This window comes from Rhinoderma darwinii, unplaced genomic scaffold (genome assembly GCF_050947455.1).
Source record: "Rhinoderma darwinii isolate aRhiDar2 unplaced genomic scaffold, aRhiDar2.hap1 Scaffold_3904, whole genome shotgun sequence".
Taxonomy (NCBI): Eukaryota; Metazoa; Chordata; class Amphibia; order Anura; family Rhinodermatidae; genus Rhinoderma; species Rhinoderma darwinii.
In genome coordinates, this window is record NW_027463528.1 from 7,152 (window position 1) to 27,567 (window position 20,416).

Sequence of the window (20,416 nt, forward strand, 5' to 3'; positions counted from 1 at the left end):
ACTATAATACTGCCTCCTATATACAAGAATATAACTACTATAATACTGCCCCCTATATACAAGAATATAACTACTATAATACTGCTCCTATATACAAGAATATAACCACTATAATACTGCCCCTATATACAAGAATATAACTACTATAATACTGCTCCTATATACAAGAATATAACTACTATAATACTGCTCCCTATATACAAGAATATAACTACTATAATACTGCCCCCTATATACAAGAATATAACTACTATAATACTGCTCCCTATATACAAGAATATAACTACTATAATACTGCCCCCTATATACAAGAATATAACTACTATAATACTGCTCCCTATATACAAGAATATAACTACTATAATACTGCCTCCTATATACAAGAATATAACTACTATAATACTGCCCCCTATATACAAGAATATAACTACTATAATACTGCTCCTATATACAAGAATATAACCACTATAATACTGCCCCTATATACAAGAATATAACTACTATAATACTGCTCCTATATACAAGAATATAACTACTATAATACTGCTCCCTATATACAAGAATATAACTACTATAATACTGCCCCCTATATACAAGAATATAACTACTATAATACTGCTCCCTATATACAAGAATATAACTACTATAATACTGCCCCTATATACAAGAAAACAGATCTGTAGAAATCTGACTGAAAATGTTATGAAAATGAGAATGACATTTTCCGGTTCTAGATGGAAGAGCTGCATTTGTCAGGATCATTACAGGAACACTCCAGGCAAAACTGATCGTTGTTTTATGTCTAGTGTAGAGCCTGGGGGGGGGGGGGGGGGGGGGCAGAGAATTACACAGGAATTCAATTAACACCAAAAAGTAAGTCCTTGTGTCATGCTCCGCCCCCTCAGGCCCTGCGCTCTGGTTTCACAGTATATATATATATATATATTTGTACAGACGACTGTTTAGTTTTCACAGTTCAGGTTCTAGAATAGATCAAACATTCGGCGTTATCTTTTGCATCTTTCCTGTTCCTTCCTTCGCTTTGGCTTCTCTCTCAGGAGTTTATTACTTCATTTTCTGGCATTTCCCATCTGCCAAGTTTCCAAGACAAAATTAGAAAAAAAAATCCAAAAGCAAAGAAAAGCTAGACAGGTCTGTGTGATATTAGACAGAGAAGGGTAGAAGAGACCCGAGCTCTATTTTTCATATACTGCCTGTGAATGTAATGCAAATAAGTGGAAACTGTCAACAAGTAGCCTCGACCACTGCTGACCAAACTGTAACAAATGCAAATCTGGAACAGCCGGCTATTAGCAGGTAACAATGGTCAGCAACTTTTCTAGCCAATTGGTCCATATTATAAAAAAAAGCTGTATTTTCATAAGTGGGGACCATCAGCAAGCAGCCACCAGCCAGCGGTTGCAAGTAGAAACCATCAGAATGCATCCAAGTCACGGATGGCTTATCGATATCTGTAAAAATTGTCTATTGACAAATGGAGACCATCAACAAGCAGCCTAGCCACTGCTAACATATGTAAATCTGTAACAACTGGCAAATAGAAAACAACCAACGTTTAGCCACTGCTGATTGGTCCATAGCTATAACAGACAGCTGTTGCCAATGAAACCATCAGAATGCAGGCTATTCACTGCCGATCTATCTATAAAAACTGGCTGTTGCCAAGTGGAGATCATCAAGAAGCAGCATAGCCATTGATGACCGATCCAAATCTGTAGTAGATTGCTATGGCCAATTAGAAACATCCTAGTATCCCCCATGCTGACGGATCCTTATCTGTTATGGGTGGATTTTGCCAAGTGGAGACAGTCAGTAAGTTATCTAGTCACTGCTGATTCATCCATGTCATCTGACAAAGCTTTGTGACAAGTGGAAACCATCAACATACAGCCTAGCCAGCAATGAAAAACTGTCAGTTGCTAAGTGGAGACCATCAGTATGCCTCGATAACTTTTTGTTTTTTTTAAAGCAAAGGGGAACCTATGTGTAAATATTAGGGAATCCAATAAACAGCAACTCCCGAATATACTTCTGTTATATCGATTCCCCGCAGCGGTCCTGTGGATCATTACTGGCTATAAAGGGCGGGATTTTAATAATGGAAGGATATTAGGGAATTACTATACATGCAATTTCCCCAATATACAAGCACAGGTTCACATTTAGGTTATATAAGGTGGAACTACATTTTAAGGTGGAACTACATTTTAAGGTGGAACTACATTTTAAGGTGGAACTACCATTTAAGGTGGAACTACCATTCAAGGTGGAACTACCATTCAAGGTGGACTACAATTCAAGGTAGAACTACCATTTAAGGTGGACTACAATTCAAGGTAGAACTACAATTTAAGGTGGACTACAATTCAAGGTAGAACTACCATTTAAGGTGGAACTACCATTTAAGGTGGAACTACCATTTAAAGTGGATTACCATTTAAGGTGGAATTACTATTCAAGGTGGAACTACCATTTATGGGGGACTACAATTCATGGTGGATTACCATTTAAGGTGGAATAACCATTTGAGGTGGAACTACCATTCAAAGTGGAATTACCATTCAAGGTGGAATTACCATTTAAGGTGGAATTACCATTTAAGGTGTAACTACCATTTAAGGTGGAAATTCTCTTTCAGGTGTAGGAATAACGCGGCTATATTTGGTACATAATGGAAATTCTACTAACTTAAATCAACACTATGATTATTCTTCATATGTGACTGTTTCCCTTGGTTAGCAGCTCATCTTTGTATCTCATTATAGGATGCCTCTTCGGCGTCTTGCCTCATTCTGCTCCCCCACTACCTCCACCATCTTTATTCCATCCACATAAGCCATGAATAGAGGGTTTGTTCTGAAATCAGATGTGGGGAATATTAATCTCATGAAGGAACGAGAGCGGAGGTGCTCGGAGGAGGTGGGGGTAGGGGGCAATGGGGGTGCAATCGGACAGAGAGATGGGAAGGTGGCATCCTGGTGACTCTATTGAGAGAAGAAGACAATGGGCATGGGAGGGGGGTGATTAAGACCCTGATAATTTCTCCAGTAAACAAGCTGAAAACTTTGTTCTTTAAGTCTGATGCCAAGACAAATCTCTATGCCCCAAGCACGTTGCTGGCACGGCGAGGAACTTCATTGAGTCGTGTCTGGAATTGGCAGGGGCGAGAGCGGCACGACATTGTGCGTTCACCCTGGCGGTGATGATTTTTGGCGCCGTGACACGAGAGGTCAGAAAGCATTTTTTTTTCACAGCTTTGAGTAGCAGAACTTTATTGCTGCCAATGACTCCGGTGTACGACCTTAAAGGAAACCTGTTACTGCGGGAAGCCCCTTTATAATAAGGCATCGATCTCACGGCTGAATTAGGGGGTGCTAATTTCTCCCAAAGTGACAATCAGGGGATAATAATGAACTGTCAAATATGCTCCGCCCTTTTGGCATCACAGGGGCGTGGCTGGATTCTTCCTGCCTTCTGATTGGTAGTGGTAGGTGCATATAATTTAATGTAAGTAGGGAACGTACTGGTTCACTAAAATAATTGTTAATGCCCTAAGAATAAGAGGATTTTATTGCACCCTCTAAATGGCCTGCCCAAGAGCCACTCAGACTTCCTATGATACTGCAATAGCTACCTGCAGCCACCACTAGGGGACGCTCACTGCATACAGAATGAGATCAATACTAGCTGTATAAATCTATATGCACTGAGCTCCCTCTAGTGGCGGCTGCTGGCAGCCAGAATTATGTAATTTATCGATAATAGAATAATACCCTGTTATTAAATGAGTAGTGCATTTGGCGGAGCTATTGGTCCCTGTGGTTTCTGTGTGTGCCAAAACCTATGGTATTTTTATGGTGATATCACAGAGGCATGAGGCACAGGGACCGGACATACCTCACACCTCGGTAATGTCGCTGATCTATAGTGAGTTCTCAGTCCAGTATTGTTTGCAGCTGTGTTAACACATTGTTTCAGTCTTATACCCATATCATACTTTACTCCACAATGAGGCCGTGACTGGTACTGCGGCTGATACCAACCTGCTCCACCCGAATCTCATATTCCTTGTTCACCTTCTTTCCTCTGAAATACTTGGCCCTGCAAGAGAAGGAAATGACAGATAAACATTACAATTGTCTCCTGGTCCTGCATGACATCGGCAGTGGTGGAGTGAAGGGGTGTTATGTAATCGTACAAATGTAAAGAAATACATACAAAGTAATTCATGGACCAAACACATATTCTTGTACATAGGGGGCAGTATTATAGTAGTTATATTCTTGTATATAGGGGGCAGTATTATAGTAGTTATATTCTTGTATATAGGGGCAGTATTATAGTAGTTATATTCTTGTATATAGGGAGCAGTATTATAGTAGTTATATTCTTGTATATAGGGGGCAGTATTATAGTAGTTATATTCTTGTATATAGGAGCACTATTATAGTAGTTATATTCTTGTATATAGGAGGCAGTATTATAGTAGTTATATTCTTGTATATAGGGGGCAGTATTATAGTAGTTATATTCCTGTATATTGGGGGCAGTATTATAGTAGTTATATTCTTGTATATAGGGGGCAGTATTATAGTAGTTATATTCTTGTATATAGGGGCAGTATTATAGTAGTTATATTCCTGTATATTGGGGGCAGTATTATAGTAGTTATATTCTTGTATATAGGGGGCAGTATTATAGTAGTTATATTCTTGTATATAGGGGCAGTATTATAGTAGTTATATTCTTGTATATAGGGAGCAGTATTATAGTAGTTATATTCTTGTATATAGGAGCACTATTATAGTAGTTATATTCTTGTATATAGGAGGCAGTATTATAGTAGTTATATTCTTGTATATAGGGGGCAGTATTATAGTAGTTATATTCTTGTATATAGGGAGCAGTATTATAGTAGTTATATTCTTGTATATAGGGGGCAGTATTATAGTAGTTATATTCTTGTATATAGGAGCAGTATTATAGTAGTTATATTCTTGTATATAGGGGGCAGTATTATAGTAGTTATATTCTTGTATATAGGGGGCAGTATTATAGTAGTTATATTCTTGTATATAGGGGCAGTATTATAATAGTTATATTCTTGTATATAGGAGCAGTATTATAGTAGTTATATTCTTGTATATAGGAGACAGTATTATAGTAGTTATATTCTTGTATATAGGGGGCAGTATTATAGTAGTTATATTCTTGTATATAGAGGCAGTATTATAGTAGTTATATACTTGTATATAGGGGGCAGTATTATAGTAGTTATATTCTTGTATATAGGGGGCAGTATTATAGTAGTTATATTCTTGTATATAGGGGGCAGTATTATAGTAGTTATATTCTTGTATATAGGGGGCAGTATTATAGTAGTTATATTCTTGTATATAGGGGCAGTATTATAATAGTTATATTCTTGTATATAGGAGCAATATTATAGTAGTTATATTCTTGTATATAGGGGGCAGTATTATAGTAGTTATATTCTTGTATATAGGGGCAGTACTATAGTAGTTATATTCTTGTATATAGGGGCAGTATTATAGTAGTTATATTCTTGTATATAGGGGGCAGTATTATAGTAGTTATATTCTTGTATATAGGGGCAGTATTATAGTAGTTATATTCTTGTACATAGGGGGCAGTATTATAGTAGTTATATTCTTGTATATAGGGGGCAGTATTATAGTAGTTATATTCTTGTACATAGGGTCAGTATTATAGTAGTTATATTCTTGTATATAGGAGCAGTATTATAGTAGTTATATTCTTGTATATAGGGGGCAGTATTATAGTAGTTATATTCTTGTATATAGGGGCAGTATTATAGTAGTTATATTCTTGTATATAGGGGGCAGTATTATAGTAGTTATATTCTTGTATATAGGGGCAGTATTATAGTAGTTATATTCTTGTATATAGTGGCAGTATTATAGTAGTTATATTCTTGTATATAGGAGCAGTATTATAGTAGTTATATTCTTGTATATAGGAGCAGTATTATAGTCGTTATATTCTTGTATATAGGGGCAGTATTATAGTAGTTATATTCTTGTATATAGGGGGCAGTATTATAGTAGTTATATTCTTGTATATAGTGGCAGTATTATAGTAGTTATATTCTTGTATAAAGGAGCAGTATTATAGTAGTTATATTCTTGTATATAGGAGCAGTATTATAGCAGTTATATTCTTGTATATAGGGGGCAGTATTATAGTAGTTATATTCTTGTATATAGGAGCAGTATTATAGTAGTTATATTCTTGTATATAGGAGCAGTATTATAGTATTTATATTCTTGTATATAGGGGGCAGTATTATAGTAGTTATATTCTTGTATATAGAGGCAGTATTATAGTAGTTATATACTTGTATATAGGGGTAGTATTATAGTAGTTATATTCTTGTATATAGGGGCAGTATTATAGTAGTTATATTCTTGTATATAGGGGCAGTATTATAGTAGTTATATTCTTGTATATAGGGAGCAGTATTAGGCTGGGTTCACACGTGGCGGAATTTCACTTAAATTCCGCTGCGGACACTCCGCAGCGTTAATCCGCAGCGGAGCCGTTTGTCCATTGACTTCCACTTTAATTTAGCAGTGTTCGTTTAGACGAAGCGTAAAATTCCGCTGCGGAGCATAGGCTGCGGAGCGGAATTTGGTGTCCGCAGCATGCTCTGTCTGTTGCGGAGCAGTGGCGGACTCATGGCGGAATTTCTCCATTGACTTCAATGGAGATTCTAATTTCCGCAATGAAGCCCGCAGCTGTCATGCACATGTTATGTGTGCTGCGGATCCGTCTTGCTTTTTTAACTTGACATTTCTTCATTCTGGCTGGACCTATGTATTTCTAGGTCTACAGCCAGACTGAGGAAGTCAATGGGGCTCCCGTAATGACGGGAGCGTTGCTAGGAGACGTCAGTAAATAGTCACTGTCCAGGGTGCTGAAAGAGTTAAGCGATCGGCAGTAACTGTTTCTGCACCCGGGACAGTGACTACCGATCACAATATACAGCAACCTGTAAAAAAATAGAAGTTCATACTTACCGAGAACTCCCTGCTTCTGTCTCCAGTCCGGCCTCCCAGGATGACGTTTCAGTCTAAGTGACGGCTGCAGCCAATCACAGGCTGCAGCGGTCACATGGACTGCCGCGTCATCCAGGGAGGTCGGGCTGGATGCCGAAAGAGGGACGCGTCACCAAGACAAGGGCCAGTAAGTATGAAATTCGTTTACTTTCACTAGGGAAAGTGCTGTCCCTTCTCTCTATCCTGCACTGATAGAGAGAAGGGAAGCACTTTTCCCGCAGTCCGCAGCAGCTAGTCCGCATCAATTTACTGCACATTTTGTGCAGATCCGCAGCAGAATCTGCAACGCAGATTCTGTGCGGCATTGATGCGGACAGTTGCGGAGGAAATCCGCCACGTGTGGTCATGCCCTTATAGTAGTTATGTTCTTGTACATAGGAGAAGTATTATAATAGTTATATTCTTGTATATAGGGGCAGTATTATAGTAGTTATATTCTTGTATATAGGGGGCAGTATTATAGTAGTTATATTCCTGTATATAGGGGGCAGTATTATAGTAGTTATATTCTTGTATATAGGGGGTAGTATTATAGTAGTTATATTCTTGTACATAGGGGGCAGTATTATAGTAGTTATATTCTTGTATATAGGGGGCAGTATTATAGTAGTTATATTGTATATAGGGACAGTATTATAGTAGTTATATTCTTGTATATAGGGAGCAGTATTATAGTAGTTATATTCTTGTATATAGGGGGCAGTATTATAGTAGTTATATTGTATATAGGGACAGTATTATACTAGTTATATTCTTGTATATAGGGAGCAGTATTATAGTAGTTACATTCTTGTATATAGGGGGCAGTATTATAGTAGTTATATTCTTGTATATAGGGGGCAGTATTAGTTATATTCTTGTACATAGGGGCAGTATTATAGTTGTTATATTCTTGTTATAGGAGCAGTATTATAGTAGTTATATTCTTGTATATAGGAGCAGTATTATAGTAGTTGTATTCTTGTATATAGGAGCAGTATTATAGTAGTTATATTCTTGTATATAGGAGCAGTATTATAGTAGTTATATTCTTGTATATAGTAGGCAGTATTATAGTAGTTATATTCTTGTATATAGGGGCAGTATTATAGTAGTTATATTCTTGTATATAGGAGCAGTATTATAGTAGTTATATTCTTGTATATAGGGGGCAGTAGTATAGTAGTTATATTCTTGTATATAGGAGCAGTATTATAGTAGTTATATTCTTGTATATAGGGAGCAGTATTATAGTAGTTATATTCTTGTATATAGGAGCAGTATTATATTAGTCATATACTTATAGGGGGCAGTATTATAGTAGTTATATTCTTGTATATAGGAGCAGTATTATAGTAGTTATATTCTTGTATATAGGGGGCAGTATTATAGTAGTTATATTCTTGTATATATAGGAGCAGTATTATAGTAGTTATATTCTTGTATATAGGAGCAGTATTATAGTAGTTATATTCTTGTATATATAGGAGCAGTATTATAGTAGTTATATTCTTGTATATAGGAGCAGTATTATAGTAGTTATATTCTTGTATATAGGGGCAGTATTATAGTAGTTATATTCTTGTATATAGGGGGCAGTAGTATAGTAGTTATATTCTTGTATATAGGAGCAGTATTATAGTAGTTATATTCTTGTATATAGGGAGCAGTATTATAGTAGTTATATTCTTGTATATAGGAGCAGTATTATATTAGTCATATACTTACTTATAGGGGGCAGTATTACAGCAGTTATTGATCTGTACATAACTACAGCTTGACAGTGGATTAGTCTCAGTAATGGTGCGCACATTGACCCATAAATAATTTAGATAATAATATTAATGAATTATATTTTTATTGTTCCCTGTTAAATATTAGGTTAAGGTAACTTGGCTTTGCTGCCACCAGGGGGCCTCACATGCTATGACTGACACTCACACCAGACAATGGCCACTCTGTTATTGCAGTGAGTAATATGCTGGACATATTTAAAACAGTAAACCTTGGACAAGAAAAATACTCAGACTCCGTTCGCATAAACACTTGGAGGAGAAGTAGGATCATACAACAGATTCTTAAATGTTTTCTAAAAGAAAGCATTCACATGTTCCTGGCAAAACACTGAGTGCTGCCGAGATATGGACTTTGGCTTCTGTGGGGGGTAGATCTTGGGATCACTTTGAGCATGTGAAAGTGGCAGTGGCCAAAATGCTCTGCCTAATTCTCAGGCTTAATTATAAAAACAAGCACTTAGTTTTTAAGGGAAAACATGAAAAGTTACCAATGTAACAGCTCCATCTAGTGGCCAAATAACCATTACAGATAATCACTTTTAAACATATTAGTTCACTTGTCGGAGTGATGTCATGTCACATGACTGTGGCTGCCAATCTCAGCATGCTGCGGTGAACACAGCATCACTGCAGCTGCAGAGATCAGACGCTTCAGTGACATGACGTCACCACGTAAGAAAAGTACCTGAAGCCAGAGAGATTCGGGACAGCAAGTTTGTTACAAACGTTAGTGGAAGTTTCTCACAACTGAGGATTTGCTACAATTGTATCCAGTCTAGATAATCCTCTGTAAACTTCAGTAGCACAAATCTCCCTTCTGTTCTGATAGTTTGTTACAGTGTATCAGTGCAGGTAAAATGCATCAGATTGTTTGGCTCACTGGACTGGATACAATTGCAACAAACGCCCCGCTGAGAGAAGTATTTGTCAGTGCCAGTTTTCAGCTTCTGGATGTAAACAGGAATGTTCACATTCCCTGACAGCAAGCAAAGATCTTGACAAAGGTGAGAAATACTTATACAGTACTTATATTAAAAAAGGACCCATCAGCTCACCTGACAGTAAATATTCGCATTTCTCAATACTGGAGCATCTTTTCTTAGAAACTATTGGTTTCTGGCGGTCATCTGTTATTCCTCCTGGAAATGTATGAATAAATTGACATCTGGGTGTTGCTATTCCCCTTGTCAATGAGGAGTGTCCCTGCACAGTTTGACACTGCCCAATCAGTGCTGACAGAGTGAGACTATGTAGGGACATGCTCCATTGACAATGGTAATGCACAGATGTTCATCTATTCATACATTTCCAGGAGTAATAACAGAGGACCGCCACAACACAGAGTTCAAAGTAAAGATGCTCCAGAATCGTATTATATTATGGGGAATGCAAATATTTACATGCCTGGAGAGCCGACGGTTCCTCTTTAAGTAGTGTCTTATACTCTAGTTACATCCGAAGCTGCATTTAGAATCTGCTTGCTGATTTAGAATGTTCTGAGGAACTACAAATCCCAGAATGTCTTACTGCATTTAGATTGGGTACATTGACTCTCTTTTATTTGTCATTTTAATCTTTTTATTTCATTTGCATATATAACGTGGCTAAACCATAAATCCCCCATGAATAGGATTCCGATCTTTTCTTCAGAATGGATCAGGAAAATCTCCCATGGGAATAAGTAGGATTCTTTTCTTTTGTGCCCTGATTTATTTTGGCCGGGGATGCCATCGCTTCTTCTCCTGCTGTGTATGTAGATCATGTCCCCTCACATCCCCGGGACTATTTGTAGGATTAATCCAGAGATACGACACGTCCGGACAGTGTCTGCGTTAATATAATGACCCCATCTGAGCGTCCTCCGGGGGACAAGGCTCTACTGTATGCGGGTATTGTGTGCAGATAATGCCAGCAGCCAGCGGGCACACTGCCTGGGAGATGCCGAGCAAAGATGGAAAAATTTCCAGCTGCTCCTGCGCTGCGACACCTCACACAAGGCCCCGGCTGCATCTTCAGAGTCATCGGAGATCATTGACTTTCAGACATAACTAGCGATTCCCCAAATACTAAAATGTTTTTATAGGACGTGCGGAGGGATCTGATACTACCCAATATTGCCCTATCGGACTGTGGGGAAAGCTAATTCCCAGCTGCTGCCTTACTGCAGCTGTCAGCAAAATACAGGAGTTGTCAGCAAGATACTGGAGCTGTCAGCAGAATACAGGAGCTGTCAGCAGGATACAGGAGATGTCAGCAGGATACAGGAGCTGTCAGCAGAATACAGGAGCTGTCAGCAGAATACAGGAGCTGTCAGCAGGATACAGGAGCTGTCAGCAGGATACAGGAGCTGTCAGCAGAATACAGGAGCTGTCAGCAGAATACAGGAGCTGTCAGCAGGATACAGGAGCTGTCAGCAGAATACAGGAGATGTCAGCAGAATACAGGAGATGTCAGCAGGATACAGGAGCTGTCAGCAGAATACAGGAGCTGTCAGCAGAATACAGGAGATGTCAGCAGGATACAGGAGCTGTCAGCAGGATACAGGAGATGTCAGCAGAATACAGGAGATGTCAGCAGGATACAGGAGCTGTCAGCAGAATACAGGAGCTGTCAGCAGAATACAGGAGAAGTCAGCAGAATACAGGAGCTGTCAGCAGGATACAGGAGCTGTCAGCAGAATACAGGAGATGTCAGCAGAATACAGGAGATGTCAGCAGGATACAGGAGCTGTCAACAGAATACAGGAGCTGTCAGCAGGATACAGGAGCTGTCAGCAGGATACAGGAGCTGTCAGCAGGATACAGGAGCTGTCAGCAGGATACAGGAGCTGTCAGCAGGATACAGGAGCTGTCAGCAGAATACAGGAGCTGTCAGCACGATAAAGGAGCTGTCAGCAGGATACAGGAGCGGTTTATGGCAGCCAGTACATATGCAATGTATTGCAGGCACCGACTGTCAGGATAGATAATCTACTTTCTCTCATTGGGATTCAGCTGCATCTATATAAAGTGGTTGTTCAGGATTAGAAAAAAAAAAGATCTGCCTTTATTTTTTTCCTGAAACAGCACCACGCTTAATCACAGGCTGTGTCTGGTATTGCAGTATCAATTGGGATAAGCTGCAATACCAGACACAGCCCATGGACACAAGTGGCACTCTTTCTAATTCTGGAAAACCTAATGAAAATCAGCTCTCCATGCACTGACTACCTGCTGCGCTTGTGCTTATATACAAAGCTGCCAAACTGGACAAGCAGAGCTGCAGTGTAAAGCATGGAGGAGGGACAAAGCACCAGTCATGAGGCAGATAATGGCTTAGACTCCTATAGACAATGCAGCTATACGCCGATTGTATGCCATGGGTCTGCTATTGGCACCCACTGTAAAATGACGCATACTGCATGGTATTTTTTTGCGGGATGCCCTTGTTTTGGAAATTTAAGTCGACCACGGTCTCCAATACAGTTAAAAAAAAGTGTGTCACTAAAATTAGATAACTCCCAACCCTTCAAAACTCAAAGGGGCGGATCTTATGCAAATGTACCCAAAAGTGGGCGTTTCTCTGACCTTTTATGGGCTCTTCGAAGTGGATTGGGGGCAGGGCTTAACATGTTTAGCGAATAGGGGTATTAAATGTTGGGAGGTATACTAATATAAACCATGCATGCCTTGTGCTGATGAACACTTCCCGCCTGGCGGTGCCGTTTTCTGACTATAGGGGGAGCAGCAGTTTGGGAATATTGTCCAATCCTGCACTTATTCTGGATCAACATTGCAGAAGAATAGTCTGAACTGGACGCAGCTTTATCTATTTTCTTTTAGACTTTTATACTATGTGACCATGTTCTCCCTATGTTCTCCCAGCAAGGGCAGCCACATGTAGCTTCCTGGCTGCTGTGAAGAAGGGAAAAGCATGGGGGAAAGGAAAAGTTAAAAGCTTTAACAATTCCCAGGAGGAGTTGTGTGTGTTTTATGAATATTCTTACTGACCATTATCTGCAATAACACATTTACAGCTTCACAACCTTTCCTCTATGTTCACACAGAAATGCCCCTTGCCAAAAACGTATCAGTACAACAGTGACATCTAGTGTCCGAATCTGTAATTACAGCAGTTCTCACAAAACTCGGCCAATTCAGCCATTCTATTCTTCATGGGTGCTGTGTACCAGGAGATCGAGTTGTTCATGTTATACATCATTAATTCACATATGTCATCAAATCCAATAGTTTTAATAATTTAATTCTGCACATCTGATGGTCAGGGCTTATAGATCTATACTGCTGAAACAATTGACATACACTCAGTCTTTTCTGACCACATATATTATCTGTCCTGACCAAAATCCGTTGTTTGGAATTATAGGGTATTAAAGAGGCAGGTTTGTGGGAACCCTTGTGCAAAATGTTGGGGAGGGCGGGTTCCATTTTTATTTTTGGAAGTAGGGAAGTGGCTAAATTATTTATAAAGCTTAAATAATTTACTGACATACAGTGCCAAATACTGCCAAATAGTGACAACATAATAGTCTCATATAGTAAACATGTAGCAGTGCCACACAGTGCCAACCTAATACTACCATATACTGCCTATATAATACTGCCACACAGTGCCAACCCAATACTACCATATACTGCCTATATAATACTGCCACACAGTGCCAACCTAATACTATCATATACTGCCTATATAATACTGCCACACAGTGCCAACCTAATACTACCATATACTGCCTATATAATACTGCCACACAGTGCCAACCTAATACTACCATATACTGCCTATATAATACTGCCACACAGTGCCAACCTAATACTATCATATACTGCCTATATAATACTGCCACACAGTGCCAACCTAATACTATCATATACTGCCTATATAATACTGCCACACAGTGCCAACCTAATACTATCATATACTGCCTACATAATACTGCCACACAGTGCCAACCTAATACTATCATATACTCCCTATATAATACTGCCACACAGTGCCAACCTAATACTATCATATACTGCCTATATAATACTGCCACACAGTGCCAACCTAATACTACCATATACTGCCTATATAATACTGCCACACAGTGCCAACCTAATACTACCATATACTGCCTATATAATACTGCCACACAGTGCCAACCTAATTCTACCATATACTGCCTATATAATACTGCCACACAGTGCCAACCTAATACTACCATATACTGCCTATAATACTGCCACACAGTGCCAACCTAATACTACCATATACTGCCTATATAATACTGCCACACAGTGCCAACCTAATACTACCATATACTGCCTATATAATACTGCCATAGAGTGCCAACCTAATACTACCATATACTGCCTATATAATACTGCCACACAGTGCCAACCTAATACTATCATATACTGCCTATATAATACTGCCACACAGTGCCAACCTAATATTACCATATACTGCCACACAGTGCCAACCTAATATTACCATATACTGCCTATATAATACTGCCACACAGTGCCAACCTAATACTACCATATACTGCCTATATAATACTGCCACACAGTGCCAACCTAATACTACCATATACTGCCTATATAATACTGCCACACAGTGCCAACCTAATACTACCATATACTGCCTATATAATACTGCCACACAGTGCCAACCTAATACTACCATATACTGCCTATATAATACTGCCACACAGTGCCAACCTAATACTACCATATACTGCCTATATAATACTGCCACACAGTGCCAACCTAATACTACCATATACTGCCTATATAATACTGCCACACAGTGCCAACCTAATACTATCATATACTGCCTATATAATACTGCCACACAGTGCCAACCTAATACTACCATATACTGCCTATATAATACTACCACACAGTGCCAACCTAATACTATCATATACTGCCTATATAATACTGCCACACAGTGCCAACCTAATACTACCATATACTGCCACAGTGCCAACCTAATACTATCATATACTGCCTATATAATACTGCCACACAGTGCCAACCTAATACTATCATATACTGCCTATATAATACTGCCACACAGTGCCAACCTAATACTACCATATACTGCCATAGAGTGCCAACCTAATACTATCATATACTACCTATATAATACTGCCACACAGTGCCAACCTAATACTATCATATACTGCCTATATAATACTGCCACACAGTGCCAACCTAATATTACCATATACTGCCACACAGTGCCAACCTAATATTACCATATACTGCCTATATAATACTGCCACACAGTGCCAACCTAATACTACCATATACTGCCTATATAATACTGCCACACAGTGCCAACCTAATACTACCATATACTGCCTATATAATACTGCCACACAGTGCCAACCTAATACTACCATATACTGCCTATATAATACTGCCACACAGTGCCAACCTAATACTACCATATACTGCCTATATAATACTGCCACACAGTGCCAACCTAATACTACCATATACTGCCACAGTGCCAACCTAATACTATCATATACTGCCTATATAATACTGCCACACAGTGCCAACCTAATACTACCATATACTGCCTATATAATACTGCCACACAGTGCCAACCTAATACTACCATATACTGCCTATATAATACTGCCACACAGTGCCAACCTAACACTATCATATACTACCTATATAATACTGCCACACAGTGCCAACCTAATACTACCATATACTGCCTATATAATACTGCCACACCGTGCCAACCTAATACTACCATATACTGCCTATATAATACTGCCACACAGTGCCAACCTAATACTACCATATACTGCCTATATAATACTGCCACACAGTGCCAACCTAATACTACCATATACTGCCTATATAATACTGCCACACAGTGCCAACCTAATACTACCATATACTGCCTATATAATACTGCCACACAGTGCCAACCTAATACTATCATATACTGCCTATATAATACTGCCACACAGTGCCAACCTAATACTATCATATACTGCCTATATAATACTGCCACACAGTGCCAACCTAATACTACCATATACTGCCACACAGTGCCAACCTAATACTATCATATACTGCCTATATAATACTGCCACACAGTGCCAACCTAATACTACCATATACTGCCTATATAATACTGCCACACAGTGCCAACCTAATACTATCATATACTACCTATATAATACTGCCACACAGTGCCAACCTAATACTACCATATACTGCCTATATAATACTGCCACACAGTGCCAACCTAATACTACCATATACTGCCTATATAATACTGCCACACAGTGCCAACCTAACACTATCATATACTACCTATATAATACTGCCACACAGTGCCAACCTAATACTACCATATACTGCCTATATAATACTGCCACACAGTGCCAACCTAATACTACCATATACTGCCACACAGTGCCAACCTAATACTATCATATACTGCCTATATAATACTGCCACACAGTGCCAACCTAATACTACCATATACTGCCTATATAATACTGCCACACAGTGCCAACCTAATACTACCATATACTGCCTATATAATACTGCCACACAGTGCCAACCTAATACTATCATATACTGCCTATATAATACTGCCACACAGTGCCAACCTAATACTACCATATACTGCCTATATAATACTGCCACACAGTGCCAACCTAATACTACCATATACTGCCTATATAATACTGCCACACAGTGCCAACCTAATACCACCATATACTGCCTATATAATACTGCCACACAGTGCCAACCTAATACTACCATATACTGCCTATATAATACTGCCACACAGTGCCAACCTAATACTATCATATACTGCCTATATAATACTGCCACACAGTGCCAACCTAATACTATCATATACTGCCTATATAATACTGCCACACAGTGCCAACCTAATACTACCATATACTGCCACACAGTGCCAACCTAATACTATCATATACTGCCTATATAATACTGCCACACAGTGCCAACCTAATACTACCATATACTGCCTATATAATACTGCCACACAGTGCTAACCTAATACTACCATATACTGCCACACAGTGCCAACCTAATACTATCATATACTGCCTATATAATACTGCCACACAGTGCCAACCTAATACTACCATATACTGCCTATATAATACTGCCACACAGTGCCAACCTAATACTACCATATACTGCCTATATAATACTGCCACACAGTGCCAACCTAACACTATCATATACTACCTATATAATACTGCCACACAGTGCCAACCTAATACTACCATATACTGCCTATATAATACTGCCACACAGTGCCAACCTAACACTATCATATACTACCTATATAATACTGCCACACAGTGCCAACCTAATACTACCATATACTGCCACACAGTGCCAACCTAATACTATCATATACTGCCTATATAATACTGCCACACAGTGCCAACCTAATACTACCATATACTGCCTATATAATACTGCCACACAGTGCCAACCTAATACTACCATATACTGCCTATATAATACTGCCACACAATGCCAACCTAATACTACCATATACTGCCTATATAATACTGCCACACAGTGCCAACCTAATACTACCATATACTGCCTATATAATACTGCCACACAGTGCCAACCTAATACTACCATATACTGCCTATATAATACTGCCACACAGTGCCAACCTAATACTATCATATACTGCCTATATAATACTGCCACACAGTGCCAACCTAACACTATCATATACTGCCTATATAATACTGCCACACAGTGCCAACCTAATACTATCATATACTGCCTATATAATACTGCCACACAGTGCCAACCTAATACTACCATATACTGCCACACAGTGCCAACCTAATACTATCATATACTGCCTATATAATACTGCCACACAGTGCCAACCTAATACTACCATATACTGCCTATATAATACTGCCACACAGTGCCAACCTAATACTACCATATACTGCCTATATAATACTGCCACACAGTGCCAACCTAATACTACCATATACTGCCTATATAATACTGCCACACAGTGCCAACCTAATACTACCATATACTGCCTATATAATACTGCCACACAGTGCCAACCTAATACTACCATATACTGCCTATATAATACTGCCACACAGTGCCAACCTAATACTATCATATACTGCCTATATAATACTGCCACACAGTGCCAACCTAATACTATCATATACTGCCTATATAATACTGCCACACCGTGCCAACCTAATACTATCATATACTGCCTATATAATACTGCCACACAGTGCCAACCTAATACTATCATATACTGCCTATATAATACTGCCACACAGTGCCAACCTAATACTACCATATACTGCCTATATAATACTGCCACACAGTGCCAACCTAATACTATCATATACTGCCTATATAATACTGCCACACAGTGCCAACCTAATACTATCATATACTGCCTATATAATACTGCCACACCGTGCCAACCTAACACTATCATATATTACCTACTTAATACTATAACACCAAAAAAGTGCCGCAATAGAATAATTTGGTCGAACACAAGTCATAGTTTAAACACATATGAAGAAAATCAGTGTTAAATGACCCAAACATTTTCAAAATAAAATAGTTTTTATTGAGACATGATAAAAATACAGTTAATAGCATCAAAAATGGATTAAAATATAAGTCCTTACAGTAAAGAAAATACTGAGTGGGCTACTGGCCATAACATCTATACCATACAGGAGTACATTGTAAATAAACAGCCATGGCGAGTCACATAACAAAAATAAACAACTGTGAAATAGACCATCAGAATCGATAGACAGAAGTGGCAAGGTAGCCAAAAAAGAATAGAATAGAAGTCGACAGACCATGCAGATATACAATGGGGTAAAGATGTGCCAGGAGCCCACTTACACCCAACGCGTTTCGCCACCAGGCTTCGTCAGTGCCCAGCTAAAACGGCTATATAGAGCTGCGTCTACATAATAGTGCCATATAGAGAACAAATAGTGGCAGTTAGTGACCACCTCAAAAAGCCATACAGTGCCTACATAATAGTGTCATGAAATAAAACCATATAATAATGCCATATAATGTCTGAATAATACTGCAGGGGGTGCTTTGAACTTGCCATGAGCTATCGGGGAGAAATTTTAGAGTAGCCTTTGCACAGTGGAAGTGCTGGAGGCCAATAGATGGAAGTGGTGCCAGGGAAAATGCTATAAACAGATTTAAAGGAACATTGAGATTACTCCTAAGACTGGCATGGATATGGATTTCCTACCTCATGGTGCTTGAATTATGCATTTACTTACCAATCTGTATGTGCGTCGTCAATGACCAAGAGGATCTTGGGCTTTAGGACCACAGGAGGGGCCGGAGGTCCTGTCGGTTCCACAAGACCCGCTGCAGCTTGGGTGGTTTGTTTTACTGCATTAGAAATAGAGCTGAAGAGGCTGGTACCAGATGTTGATGTGGAAGAAGCCAGGACCTGCTGAGGTGCCTGTTGCTTCCTTTCCAAAGCCGGAGATACAGGAGAGCTTGTGGAGTTGTCCGGCCGTTGAAGGTCCATCATATAGCCATTAGGCAGGTTGGCCACGAAGCTGCTGTCAGAGAGACGTCTGCGGAGGAAATTCATGGCTGCGGCTTAATGAGGGAAGACTTGTGGGAAGTACAGGTCAGGGTCTTCTTGTAGGATCTTTGTCCTTCTTTTGACACAACGTTCAAACTAAAAAGAAAAAAAGGATTACTCCATGAATAACTATTGCTAATACTGCGCCTATATACAAGAATATAACTACTATCATACTATAATACTGCCCCCTATGTACAAGAATATAACTACTATAATACTGCTCCTATATACAAGAATATAACTACTATAATACTGCCCCCTATATACAAGAATATAACTACTATAATACTGCCCCTATATACAAGAATATAACTACTATAATACTGCCCCTATGTACAAGAATATAACTACTATAATACTGCCCCCTATGTACAAGAATATAACTACTATAATACTGCCCCCTATGTACAAGAATATAACTACTATAATACTGCCCCCTTTATACAAGAATATAACTACTATAATACTGCTCCTATATACAAGAATATAACTACTATAATACTGCCTCCTATATACAAGAATATAACTACTATAATACTGCCCCTATATACAAGAATATAACTACTATAATACTGCTCCTATATACAAGAATATAACTACTATAATACTGCCCCCTATATACAAGAATATAACTACTGTAATACTGCCCCCTATATACAAGAATATAACTACTATAATACTGCTCCTACATACAAGAATATAACTACTATAATACTGCTCCTATATACAAGAATATAACTACTATAATACTGCTCCTATATACAAGAATATAACTACTGTAATACTGCCCCCCATATACAAGAATATAACTACTATAATACTGCCTCCTATATACAGGACTATAACTACTATAATACTGCCCCC

The 20,416-nt window shown here is 38.8% G+C and overlaps 1 protein-coding gene across 1 annotated transcript; it reads right to left on the bottom strand.

The window, feature by feature from the left end:
- Positions 1-2,807: 2,807 nt before the first annotated feature.
- On the bottom strand, positions 2,808-19,641 carry LOC142708443 (synapsin-3-like; the record flags this gene model as incomplete). Its single annotated transcript, XM_075848363.1, has 3 exons — positions 19,233-19,641; positions 4,065-4,122; positions 2,808-3,005 (listed from the first exon to the last, which is right to left on the bottom strand). Coding segments are annotated over exons 1-3 (579 nt in total), but the record flags the coding sequence as incomplete, so codon positions are not given.
- Positions 19,642-20,416: the final 775 nt, after the last annotated feature.